This window comes from Thermochaetoides thermophila (assembly GCF_000221225.1).
Source record: "Thermochaetoides thermophila DSM 1495 unplaced genomic scaffold scf7180000011823, whole genome shotgun sequence".
NCBI classification, from domain to species: Eukaryota; Fungi; Ascomycota; class Sordariomycetes; order Sordariales; family Chaetomiaceae; genus Thermochaetoides; species Thermochaetoides thermophila.
In genome coordinates this window covers 708398-721802 of record NW_006383039.1, presented here as the reverse complement: position 1 = coordinate 721802, position 13405 = coordinate 708398, and the positions used below count along the sequence as shown (strand labels likewise).

Sequence of the window (13405 nt, the reverse complement as noted above, 5' to 3'; positions counted from 1 at the left end):
AAGAACAGAACTGTCTTGATTCTGGTTACCCCATGAGTCTAAGCAAAAGATCAATTCACAACATGATCTACTTTTTCGATATTTCCAGACATCTTACTCAAGACTTCCAACTACTTGGGTGTGTGTGCAGACTTAGAGTTTGCTATGATCCAGGATAATCGTTAAGTATAAGACCCTCGTCCTTCAACGAGGACCATTAGGCCTTTTGTTCCATTAGCATCGCTAAAAGCTGTCGACCCTGCTCTGTAACTCTTGAGGGAGAGTGAGCCAGTCTAAGGTCCCGGCCCGCTTATCCCATCTGTGCTATTGCTCCGGGCGACCGTAGGGCTCCAGGTAATAGTCGGTGGTTTTAAGAAGGCGACAGCACTCGCGTTCACGTCAGGAGAGAGATCCCCCCAAGGTGCTCGCAAGATCCACATACGTTGTAGAGCTTTGACCAAAATGGGAGGAGTTATAGAAGATATTGTGCTGTGTCAGCAAAACTCTAGACAAAATGGGTTCGGTGATGGTCTGGAATTAGTCTTCCCTCGAAGCATGGCACATGCAGGGGATTTTCCTTCCCCGGTCCTTTAACATGGCGCCCCGCTTGAGGCATCTAAGATTTGAGGTCACATTCCCCCTTGGAAAAGCTACATGTACAAGCTAGCATGAAGTATTCCAGATGATTATCAGGTTGCGAGAAAGGCCCCTTAGAAGATCGTAACCTCGTGGCCTTCCGACCTATCAAGCCAGCAACGAGAATTGTTATCTGGATTACACATGACGCGATGTCTTGCGCCATGGACACCAGTTCACTTGTTCCACCAGTGAGTGATGGTGGGGAAAATAAAACTGCTGCAGAAATGGAAAAGACCAACAACGCGTTTTTGCAGTGGCTACTGATCTAAAGTGGTCACAGATGTGGCTCCTTCACCCTTATTACCTGGCTGACCTAGCGGCAGCTCTCAAGAGCATGTGTATTCCAAATATGCCGACGTTTCATCATCAGAATCAAGTGAAGCCGGAAGAAGGTTACAACAACATGATATTATATAGTAGTAAAATAGTACCACGGGCAGCATATACAAGTATCATCCAGAACCGACCTTCTTTCCAAATCCCCTACTATTAGGAACACCATGAGTGTCTCTAACCTTGTGACTCCTCCGCCCAAAACACATGAGCCGCAACTGAGCACCCTCCACATCGACGCCCAGAGGCAAGAGAATGGAAGCAACAGTTAACAGCACAATGCTGACGACAACAATGAGATCCAAGATATGCACCAGCCACCAGAGGTGCTGCGTCCCGAGCGGGCAGGTTGCGTACTCCGCCTTCCATTCCCAAGAAGCCACGTCAAACCACAAGCTTAGCAAACCAGCATTGCCGCCATAGTCGCCCATCATGCTGCGGACCGTGATCTCCCGGATTCCAGGCAGACCCTCCTGGCCAACAATGCCAGCAACGTTGGCCTGCCGCCAGCGCTTAACCTCCCACTTGCGATGCTTAGGTTCAGTGATGGACTGATTGATATAATGCCAGGTATCACAGCCCTCGTGGTCATGGCCGTTGAGGATAATGCCTCTCCTACCGCGGCCTTTTCCCGGACCGGCCGTGCTGCCCGACATGCCGAAGATACCCTCTAGGAAGCCCTTGCTAGCGGCGGCGCTGAGCTGGTTTTGCGATCTCAGTGTGCCGTCGTGCTCGTGAAAGTCGAAATAGGGGTCGTCAACGCAGACGCCCTCGGGTTTGTAGAGAGGTATGTGCGTCAATACCACGGTATAGTGGCCCTTAAAGTCGACCGAGGCTGAAGTGCTGATGACCTTGTTGATGAACGTGTAGGTGTCATCCTGAAGCTTAGCAGACAAAGCGGGGGTGTCGATGTTCATGTCGTTGAGGACAACGATGCGCACCTCGGGCATTAATCGGTCCGAGTGAGGATTAGGATGCTTCGCGTCGTCGAACACAGCCACAGCAGTTTCGAGTAGGGGAAGCTCGAAGCGCAGCTCGTAGTTAAGCTTGCCAAAAGCAGTCTCAAAGCGCGAAGCCCTCTCATCATTAATGTCCCCAGCATAGCCAATGTCGTGGTTGCCGGCTACATTGATCAAGCGGCGGGACCACGGAGAAGACTCGTTGAACGCACCGCTTCCCAAAAAACCGGCCAGATCGTACTCGTCAGCCGGGTATGCAGCAAGGCTGTCCGGCACGCGCTCTGCTCCACGGAAAACACGATTCCAGTATCTATCGGCACGGCGGTAGAACTCATCATTGTTGATCCATTGGCTACCCAACAGGTCCCCGAGCACAGCGACGTGAGTCGGGCGCGTCCACCAATGAACTGTCCGGTAGATATGGGAAAGATAGAGGTCGTTTCCGACCAAGTCGATACGCTTGCGCAACGACTCAAGGAAATTGAAGGCATCCTCAAACAGTATGTCCACCACCTCATGAAAGGACTGTCGGATTCGCTGACGCACGGAGGGGTGTTCTGTCTGGAAGGTCACATGCTTCCAGAGGTTCTTTGCATGGGGGAAGACGCCAAGGTATTCAGTCGGAATCGACGTGTCACCTTCGAGTTGGGGATCTCCAAAGACGAGCAGGCGAAAGGGAGCAAGGGGCTGAGAGGGCACAAACACGGTTCGAGCTCGTTGCGACCATGTCGTGTTCAAGTTGGCATCGATGACGGTGGCGAGGGACTCCCAGTGACCCTTTGCGGTCTCAATGAAGGCGGCACGACTCGAGCTTGCGGCAGATGTTGATCCATAGTTTTTCGTGGCCTGCGCCGATTGTACCGATTGCGAGGGCGGCAGTGGAAAGGCGCAGTTGCTGAAGATGGGGTAGAGGTACAAATACACGGTCAGGACTAGCGACAGTGGCGCGAGCACCCGAAGGACGCGGCCGACGAGCGCGGTCGGGGACAGGCGCGTCATCAAGGCAGCGGCACCGGCATGGGATTGCGGAAGGGAGCGAAGGAAGAGGATATTATGTACCAAAAAGGAGCGACAGAAAGAAGCAGAACGATGCGAAGGCGAACGAAACCGAAATCGAAAGTCGAGATGGTTGTTTTTGGAGAAAAACGTCCGCAGTAGGGTGAAAGGGCCGCCTTGGCATCCAATCGTCGCCCTTGATACGCCGGAGCCTTGATATCAGGGTTAGGGTTTAAAGCCGGCAGTACAGCCCCTGAACTACCTCGAGTTCCCCCTGGACTAACACACCATAACTTCAAAAGCTTCTAGCCAAGTCTGCTATAACTTGCATTGAAATTGGGCACATTGTGATTGTAGTAACGATAGAAATTGCGATCGATGTATATGGTGTTGAGACTGAGTGTGCAATATTTACAAGGTAAGGTGGCTTGAGCAAGGCCAGGAGCTCAGTTTGCCTGGCTCTCAGGTTGCACAGCACTCACAGCAGGAAAAGTTATCGGAGCAGTCCACAGCATCGGGGGCTAATCCAACCCTTATTACTCTGAGCTGAAGCAGTTCTCCCTAGGTTGAATGCTGGATTTGGCCATGACGCCACGTCCTTCTTTCCGTATCGAGATCTCATCGGCTGTGTAGTTCCTGTGTCTTTTTTCTTATTTTCCGCGTTGAAGACGATGTAGGAAATTTCTCAACACTATGGGGCTATGGAAGACGCCTCCAAGTGATTGGTAAGATAGGGGAAGGCGTGATGCTTAAGATATCGTCGGACCAAAGCCGCAAGGTCTTCGCCAACCAGAACTCTCAAACCAGACGGTCTGGAAAGGAACTTCGCCAGAAACTGCCATTTTGCATGAAAGAATAAGGCTCTTGTGTTCCAATGACTGGCAGTGCGCATTCTCAGCAAAGGATCAACGTGGCCGGGTCGAAATACTTTTTCCCTTACATTCTCAGCGGGTGCCCTATTCATCAAACTTGACCTGTTGTTCTGAGTTCCTCTTGAAGATGTTTCTCGAACCCCTGCCCTTACCTTGACTCAGTATTTTGGTTGCTTCTATCTGCTGCAACAACGTCCTTCTAGCCTCGCCCACCTCCATGACTTTGATTCAAACAAAGACATGCTTCATTTTCAGCGTGCTGGTGCTCTGGCAAATTGTTTAGGGCGTCGCACTGGTGGTTTCGAAAACACAAACCTCGGATAATACTGAGACAGCTCCAGCATGAGTGACGAGAGAGCCAATATTCACTCTCCAGTATCGAAGGCGTTAGAATGGCGATCGGGATCAAATGATGTCATATGGACACGATAGTCCAAGGAAGGGGCATTCTGACTGCCAACACAAAGGACACCAGAGATAGAATGATTGTGAACGGCACAAATACGTAGTTGATCCCGAAGATATGTGGAGCCACAGGACCGAAGGAGCTAGATGGCCAATGCATGAAGATAAGACCCCTTGTAACGGGTGACTTGGTTTGGTGCAGGCAGGGGTCGACAATAGGTCAAATGGGTTAGATGATGGCCACTGACGATGTGGGGTGCACAACGAAGTCAATTACTACGTGTATTAATCTTTCTTGGTCCTCAGTGTCCTTGTGTCAGGGAGAGGAGGAACCAAGGGAAGTCTATCATGACCGGGCAGCTTCCTTTATAGAATCCTCATCATGCCTCGGCCATATGGCTCATTCTCATCGGTCATCCGGCTCTAGACATCTTCCGGGATCACCACGTATTTGTGCCGCTCACAATCATCCTGTCTCTGGTGTCCCTTGTGTTGGCAGTCGGGGACATCCCTTTCCTTGGACTGCCGTGTCCATGTGACACCCCTGGAAAGCCTGAAAGGCCTAGGCACTCACAAGGGCAAGATTCCATAAAGGAAGGTACCCTGACAAGATGAAGAACTTCTCTTGGATTATTCCTCTCCATAACATAAGGACACTGAGGGCCAAGAAAGATTATTACATGTATCAATTGACTTCGGTGTGCACCTCACATTATAATTGTCTATCATCTAACCCATTTGACCCACTGTCATCCCTGCTTGCACCAGACCAAGTCTCTCGTTACAGATGATAACAGCAGTAGATGGGTCGCAGTTCAGAGTCGACTTCCAAATCACATCTAGGGTATTTGTAATGACCAGGACACTGACTGTTAACTGGAGGGCGTGTGTATTGATGGGTTCAATTGTGCGGTATATTCGGACCTACGGACAAGTCATTGCCAACTCTTTCTGGTACCTCATGCTAACCAATCATTCTATCTTTCCTAAGTCGCCATGTATCATGGGCCTACCAACAGGTTTGTAGCACCGACGAAGGCCAACGTTGTAATATGGGATACCTGACTCTTACTTCCAACCTTGACAGGTTCACAAAATGTCATATTGACACGGCAGTTCAAGGAGAAGAAATATCCTTGACAGCCAACATATAGAACACCGGTGACACAAGAGCTGAGAAGGGCAAAGGCATATTTGATTGGTAGAGCCCGGGAAATATAAGGGATGCCAAGAATGAGTTAGATAACCTTGACACGATGAGAAAACTCCTAAAGATCCCAGGAAACCGCGAGGTATTCACAAGGGTAAACGAATTTTGTAAAGGGAGCTACTTGGACACGATAAAGGATTTCTCTTGGTCTTCCTCCCCCAACACAAGGACACTGAGGACCAAGAAAGATTATTACACGTAGCAATTGACTTTGTTGTGCACCACACATCGTCAGTGGCTATTATCTAACCCATTTGACACATTGTCGATCCCTGCCTGCACCAGACCAAGTCACCCGTTACACATAATACAACTGTGGACCCAGCCCTACAGAGAAGGTCCTCTTCGCGTATGCAACACCATATACATCGCCGACTGCCTTGCATTCAACTTCTAAGTCACCATCATCAAGCTCAGATCCCATACTGACAAGCTCTCCAGTTGCAACAATATCATCAGACCCAGGGGTCAACAGAAGCTCCTCCTCTAGTTCGCCACTACCAGACTCGGATGAGAAAGACAGCAAGGGAGTGGATATTGGGGCCATTGTCGATAGCATAGTCGGTAGTCTTGTTCTAATATGCATGACGGCGATTATCATTATCTGGATGATCCGTCGAAACAAGAACCAAGTCCGCAGTATTGCTCCAGCGTCATCAGATCTAATGAGTGGACAACCAGAAGTGTACCTGGAGCAAAGAGCGAGCCCGTAGAATTTCCGGCGTGCAAGGAGCCTATTCCATGTGTTCAAGTCCTCACTCCTCCAGGTTATCCAAAGAACACAGAATGTGCGGGAGCTCAACAGCCATTACTTGTAGAATTACTGGCAAGTGCGGCTGCTGAGCAGCCTAAGGCTCATAACAGTGCACGGGGATCCCCATGAATGAATGGCAAAGATAGCTAAAGTTGCACATCCAATAGATTTCAAAACATCATTGCGAAAGCTTTGGTAGTCCTTGTCTTATTCTCCATGCTTTATTGTTTCTTTTGAAAGTGGAATGGGCAAGTTTAGGGAGGATTGAGTTAGGTATACCCTTGCATTTCATGCCTGAATGTTAAACGTATCCAAAGACCTAAAGTAGATTAACTTGTCACAAGACAACATTCAGCAAATTAGTATGCAATATGTGCTGACATTAGGTGATACACATCTCATATGCCTGTCACCCAGGACGAATTTATCCAGATAACCATCCTTCCCATCCCTGAAGAGATCTACCCAAAACTGTTGGTCGAGAAACAGAGGGTTCCTGGGCCTGCTTCAGCGCCTTAACTCCTCCTCTTACAACATCCCAGTTGTGCAAAAAGCCACGAAGAAGCAGAACAGTCAATAACAGGGACCCAGGAATGTATAGAGACATGATGGGTCCAGCCCAGAGTAAGAGACAACACACAGCAAGGTTATTCCAGACAAACCTGATTTCAATAACCGAAAGGAAAAACTTCAAGACCCACTCACCGAACCACCGCCGTTATGAAACAACAGCAGTGGCCACTGCCCAGTTTGTGGATCTGGAGGTTGGTTGACGTGCTCAACCATCGTACAGGCACCCACATCTGCCGGTCTTCCCGTCCCCAGAGTGAGCAGGGTAGTTGCACTGAACCGATCTTGGTTCCCGGGCATGGACGTAGCCCGGTTGTCGGTCATGGCAGCAGCCCAGTCGTGCCAGGCGTTTGTGATTGCTGCAGTCTGCGCCATGAACTGAGTTTGAGCGGACCAGTTGTTTGCAGCTTGTCCAGCGACGTGCTGCGTGGCCTGCGAAGCAAAGGCAATAAGGGGGTTCGTCGCCTGTACTGCTGATTCGCTGACTGCAGCGGTAGTCGTTGGCGCTGCTGTAGTTGTTGCAGCTGACGCTGCTGCGTACAGGTACTGTGTTGAGTCAATTGATCCTCCCTGATTACTGGGGTTTGGATGGGAGGGGGTTCCAGAAGCTGCTTGGGAACTGTAAGCAACAGAAGCGTATTGTGGTGATGAAATGTTCGAATCATAATAACTGCTTCCATTTGTTGCTATTGCGTCACGTTGTACGTGATGCCTGGGAATGGGAGCTGTCGCAGTGGATGGGACAGAGTTGGCTGGGGGATCGTTTTGCCTTGCCACTGGTTGCGGATATGGTGCTGGCGACTCCGATTTCATCGTGCCAGTGGACGAGTCAGACGGCGGGCCTGGCTTGCGCATATCCTGTTCAATCGAGCCAACTGTACGATCAATAATGCCGCCAACGTCCGCGGCAAGGCGGCTTCCAGCACCTAGAAACCGTAACGTCAGTTGAGAAGATCGAAGACTGCTGGGGTAAAACACATACCCATTTGCCGCCCAATTTCGGCGATGATGCTCAACCACGCCCTTGCATCTTCGCGGAGAGCAGCTACCTCGGCCTCTGTAACATCAAAGCGCCGTTGCCAATGTGCAACAAGAAGGGAGAAAAGAGCAGCGAGATAGACGGCAAGCTGATACCAGGTCGTATCGAGAGACTTCTTCCTTTGTACTTCCTTGACGACCTTCAGAAGCTCTTTGACCGTTTCCTCGCATATCCTCGAGTTTTCAGCAATAACCTTGGGATCGTTGGACATACAGACTGAAGGATGTCTTAGACATAACTTGAACTCGAGACAAAAGGCTCGAGTATACATTGCAAAGAGCATACCAGGGTCATTTTGGCGGTTCGGGTCGCGATATGTTTCCAGCCGTAGTTCGGTAGGCAAACTTTCGATAAACTTATCCATAGCAGCGTCAAGATCCTGGACTACCTGGACATAACGCCTCGGGTCACATCGCACGCCGTAGATCTTGGTGTACATTTCCATATACAGTGGTACAACTTTAAAGCCCATGAGACCGACGTGCCAACTGCAGCGGCCAACCTGGGAGTGATCCAAAATACCTTCCTCGCCCAGATATTCGTCTTCAATGGGAATAGGAAAGTCGACGTCAAACTCGTGAAGAGAGATTGGCATGGGTCTGCCGAGACGGCCGCTGAGAGTAACCATGACAGCCAGGATAACCCACCAAACTCTCTTCCGCATCTCGTTTTCCAAGGTAGTGGTGTTGTTGGGCATCTTAACTCTCCGGTGGAGATTCAACTCCAGGGCCTTAATGAAGGCGTACTGGGCAATCGTTGAAGAGCAAGCGGGCTTGGGAAAGTTTCGTGTGTGGACCATGATCATGGCCAAAGCCTGAACAGCCGTCAAAGTTGGCGAGATGGCAAGGTCGAAGAACTTGCTCAGGCACCAATGGTAGTGTCGATTTGAGAGCTCGTTGAGTTGTGCATACCTCTCAGGCTCCTCACGATTTCTGATGCCATATTGGAACCACATGGTAGCAAAGACCATATGAACCGTGACCAACTCCGGTATTGTTGGCTTATAACCTTCATCATAGATACGAGTCAACTGCGCCGCAAATCAGCATGGGCATTTGAGAGTGAACGATGCGCCCACAGGGTATGCATGACTTACAAGCCGAAAGAATGAGGGCTTATGGAGAACAGGGAGAAACGGCGAGACAGCCAGAAAGTACCACTCAGCATAGGTGAAGGCGTCTGGTTTGGGGGGAAGTTCAATGTGCTCGGGAGGAGGGTTAACACGCAGTATAGACTGAAGAAAAGCCATGACGGATTTATTATAAAGCGGCCATCCAATGGGCGTTTCCGGTGGGGGCTCGTCCGTGTCTGGAGACTCGAATGATGCGATGTCGATGACAGTTCCCAAAATGGACAATTTGGTTCCCTTGATAGAGCTCAACAGGGCATTATCTTCGGCCACCCCCAGGTAGCTGTCTGTCCGCCGTGACTCTAGCGCAGAAAATGGGATATAATCGCCCAAAGTAATCTGGGGCTTTTGCCGGTAGTTCTTCACCCACACGAGCCCAACTTGTGTCCATTCGTCTTTTGATGCCGGATTCTGCACAGGGTTGCTAATTGCATCATACGTGACTGCTGAAGGGTATGTAGTCGTATACCCGGGCCATTGCCATGGCCTAACCTCGATGCCGTTGCTTTCCAACAGCTTCTCCAGTTCACGGATATGCACCAGCATTGCCCCCTTTTCGCGCTCGAGTTGCTGCAAGTAACCACGCCGCTCAGTGCGGCCAGTGACACGATCTGTCACATAGCATTCAATGTTTTGGTTCGTGCAGTGAGAACACCCTTCTGGGAGGGCATCACAACGGATCTTGCGAACCTGGGTAGGAAAGTCTTGTCAGCAAACACATTTATGATCCCTCTTCAGAACACGCGGAGTGTACCTTGCACCGATCGCATGCTTGTCCAGTGCGCGTGTAGGACTGTAGCTTGCTTTTGACGACGCTGGAGAAATCTGATGGGCTACGCTCAACTCGCGGCAGCTTTGGCTTGGGAGCCGCTGACTCGGCGTTGGCGAGGGCAGTGTCACCAGCGGTTCCGGGACGTTTGTTCGTTTGGCGGGACTGAGGCATGCTGGTGACTGTCGGCAACCGGCAGGTTGCAAGTTGGGGCAGATGCTGTGCCGCGCCAGCACGTGCGGCGACGGGACGAAGAGGAGCGTCTCACCGGGACGGCAATGCAATTGTTGTGGACGGAGTGCGACAGCTGCAGCGCGGAAAAGAACTGATTGAGCGGAGAAACAGCGAGTTGAGAACGACAGGAGTTGGCGCAGATGCGGTGCACGGCGCAGACCCGTAGCGAAGATGCACATGCACAGTCTAGAAATCTGAACCAAGTATCGCTGGTGTCCCAATGCCCTAGTTGTTGGGAAGACGAGATGGCATGACCCTGACGCCAACCAACATCTGCACGTGCTCTCGTCGTGGTCAAAACGGTGTATGGAAGTTCATGCTATGGGGCCAGTGATAATACAATTGCGGCGTGTCTGAGCGGGACTCTATGTGATGAGACGGTGCGGCACAGGGACCGCCTGCGGAGAACCGATGTACCTCGCCAGGTCGCCGTGATTGATGCGTCCTGCAGACGCGCAGCGCCGGGTGACGTGACAAAGGGAGAATATCAATTTCGAGAGTTTCAGGGTTAGGGTTTACTGCCACAGCCTTGTGGGAACACATTGGATCATAATTTCAAGTGATGCCCGGTCAAGAAACCCCGTGGTTCGCGCTGCCCCTCCACGGACAAAGTTGCAAGGATTCCGTACACAACCAGCAACTTGGAAGCCGACAGACGACCTGAACAAGGACAAAAGTACTTACAATATTCTGTTGGCCAACTAGAGCATTTGTCACTGTCGAGGACTCTTGTTCAACTTCGCAGCAAACGCGATCAAAGTTCAACTGTCTATTCTGTCCCTATATTCCCCGTTTCCTTCATCTCGACGTCGTAACAAACGCAATGGCCCTCGAAAACGTTGCGCTCGAACACGTCCCCTCAGGATACGGTGTCTACGTTGGCTTCTTCCGTGATGTCACCAATGCCGACTTCCTCCACCAACAATTATTGTCCCGCAACAGGGACTTTGAGTATGCTTTTATCGACGCATCCTCCGTCATCTCGCGACTGCATCTCCTATCAGCCGTCTACAGCGCCCTCAACACATTACTAGTCGGGGCATTGAGGACACCAAATGTCCACTCAGAGATCGTGACGTCGTTCAACACAAACAACAATGTACGGGCGCCCTCAAAGTAAGGTGTTGGTACTCAGCCAGCGCTGATCCCTGATCCTTCTTCTAGATTGCCGATGCGTACAGAAGATGGGGCATAACGCCAGGAAAAACCAAGGACCTTATCGTAGTGAAGATCATCTCTCCCACCGCAGAAGGACAAAATGGATTCTCGGCAACTTCAGCGCGCACGCCAGAAGCTATCTGGGCTCACCTAACAGAACACGTCATGGGCAAACCCGTGCCAGTGACGGACTCGGAGATTGCTCAGGCGACGGACTGGCCTAAGGTTCGCAAATATTACAGACTCAATGGCGTGCCAGCACTAGAAAAGGTCGCAGACAAGGCAGAGCACCAGAGGAAAATGGAACAGCTCGCCATCATGGGCATGGCCTTGCGCGGCTTATGATGGCAGGCGTTCTTGGTAATCATGATGAAATGCTTCTCTGAGGCAATTCAATCCAGGTGATCGCGCTTGTCTATGTTGCTTTTTGGCTTCAGTCGTACAGCAACACGAACCGCACATGGTGAGGCCAATGATGTTGAGAGGGTGAACTGCACCCAGCTGCGATCTATAAGAAAGGTAAGGCTTGAGCTCGAGAGAAAGACAAGAAAGGCTGGATACAGCTCTCAATCTGGGTGCTGCGATTCCATGCAACGCTAGCCCCGTCATTCACAGAGTTTGGACGTGGAAAGGTACAATTGTCATCAATAATGCTCAGATGTCTATTGCAGCAGCTAGCTCTTGGCTCTCGTGCCAAGTAAAAACCATGCGCAAAACAGGCCTTGAAGTTTTGTCACCCAAAACATCAGCCAAACCCGCAGATACCCAACCCTCGATAGAACATGCTATTTAATTACCCAGCCCAAACAACCCCTTAACCCTCCTCAACAGTTCTGTCCGCATGGCGTCCCTCCCCGATCTTGTCCGCTGCACCGCATCCCTGTTCTCATGCGCCCGCCTAAGCAGATACTTCATGCACTCACCCGTGGTGCCCCAAACGAGGTACTTGTACGCACGTGGTCTCTCCACATTCGCTTCTTCATTGCCAGTAGTCAACAACTCGCAGCTTACTTCGTCTGCCATGCCCTGGAGTTGGGCAAAAGCCACGTCCGTCTTGATGCCACCCTCAGAGAGCAAAGTGCGGCCCTTGAGGACAGATTCCCGGTTATGTGTGGCTAGGACGAGGGCAACGTTGGGGAAGGGCGAAGACGTTCTGTCACTGGATGAAGGCTGAAGAGGAGTCTTCCATTGCTGTTTCATCAAAGCCTCTGCAATGCTATCATAGGCCGAGTCCGTGTCGGCCTTCGTGTCGTGAATAAGATGCCGGGGGTCAGAGCCGAGATAAGCGCCACGAACGAGTTTGACACCCAAAGTAAACCCTCCTTGGCTGGCGGCAGCAAGATGTCGGCTGAGTGTTGTGGGTGTCGCCTTCAGGTATGCTTGGTAGGTCCCAAAGATCACTGCCCGGTCAAGGGTATTGTATTTGCGCATGTACTCCAAGCTCCAATCGTCAATACCCGGCTGAAGGGCCTGTTGCTCGGCGTCAAAGAGAAGACGAATGCCTCGTGATACCGCGAGCTCGCAAATGTCGTCGATCGCAGATGCCAGAGCGGCTGGAGGAGGAAGGCGTTTGGAAAGAGCATAGAGAGCCTGACGACCTGCGCCGGTGAACTTGAGCGCGACGAAATCCCCTGGAGAAGCCAGCATGACGGTCTCCTTGGTCCCAGCTGCCCACGGTCCAATCTCATTCCTAACGCACTCTTCTGCCACAGAGCCAGAAATGCACGACTCCAGCCCCTTCATTTGCGAGTCTGTAAGCACCACCTCCTTAGCATAACCAAGGATCACACCGGCGAAACCGATCTGCTTGAGAGAAGCGATGGTTTGCCGGACTTCTGCAACATTCTCGCCCGCGCAGAACTGGGCATAGAAAGTTTTCTTGAGGAATACGCGGAGAAGTGGGTTGACATCGGGGTTGAGAACTGGGTGGGCTGTGCTGGCGAGAAGAGACATGATGGCCAGCGATGGGCGCAAGAGAATTGGCGAGGATGAAATGGTTGTGGTCAGCAAAGACCGAAGGACATTGGTCAATGGTAACACAGCCAAAGGGGCATTTTGAGATATCTTGACCGGACGGGGGTCTGCAAGAGTCGACGGAGGCATTGACTCGGTGCTGTCTAAGGCAACGCCGGCAGAAGGTGATGACTGATTGGACGAAGAGTGAAGAGACCTAGTTGACATTGATCTTGAGAGCCGCACAGTACGTCGCAAGTGTAGAGACGCGGACACAGCAGAGGACGGTGACCTGGTTGAAGGGATGTGCACAACGAGAAGCTGGATCAAAGGCATTCGGTAAGAGAGTCTTAGGACGAGGGACATTGCGAGCATTAAAGGTAAGACAGTTCTAGACACACCAGAA

At 51.2% G+C, this 13405-nt stretch overlaps 4 protein-coding genes across 4 annotated transcripts; 1 reads left to right on the top strand and 3 right to left on the bottom strand.

Moving 5' to 3' along the window:
• Window positions 1-1070: 1070 nt before the first annotated feature.
• CTHT_0074670 (uncharacterized protein) lies at window positions 1071-2909 on the bottom strand (the record flags this gene model as incomplete). The annotated part of the gene is made up of 1 exon (XM_006697654.1): window positions 1071-2909. One exon carries the CDS (start codon window positions 2907-2909, stop codon window positions 1071-1073), a length of 1839 nt encoding a protein of 612 aa, XP_006697717.1.
• Window positions 2910-6837: 3928 nt separating this feature from the next.
• CTHT_0074660 (uncharacterized protein) lies at window positions 6838-9828 on the bottom strand (the record flags this gene model as incomplete). The annotated part of the gene is made up of 5 exons (XM_006697653.1): window positions 6838-7643; window positions 7700-7972; window positions 8042-8786; window positions 8853-9575; window positions 9640-9828. The coding sequence occupies 5 exons, from the start codon at window positions 9826-9828 to the stop codon at window positions 6838-6840; spliced, it is 2736 nt and encodes a 911-aa protein (XP_006697716.1).
• An 883-nt stretch (window positions 9829-10711) lies between these two features.
• Window positions 10712-11391, top strand: CTHT_0074650 (uncharacterized protein; the record flags this gene model as incomplete). The annotated part of the gene is made up of 2 exons (XM_006697652.1): window positions 10712-10987; window positions 11053-11391. The coding sequence occupies 2 exons, from the start codon at window positions 10712-10714 to the stop codon at window positions 11389-11391; spliced, it is 615 nt and encodes a 204-aa protein (XP_006697715.1).
• Window positions 11392-11835: 444 nt separating this feature from the next.
• CTHT_0074640 (proline oxidase-like protein) lies at window positions 11836-12999 on the bottom strand (the record flags this gene model as incomplete). Its single annotated transcript, XM_006697651.1, has 1 exon — window positions 11836-12999. The coding sequence occupies one exon, from the start codon at window positions 12997-12999 to the stop codon at window positions 11836-11838; it is 1164 nt and encodes a 387-aa protein (XP_006697714.1).
• Between the last annotated feature and the right edge of the window lie 406 nt (window positions 13000-13405).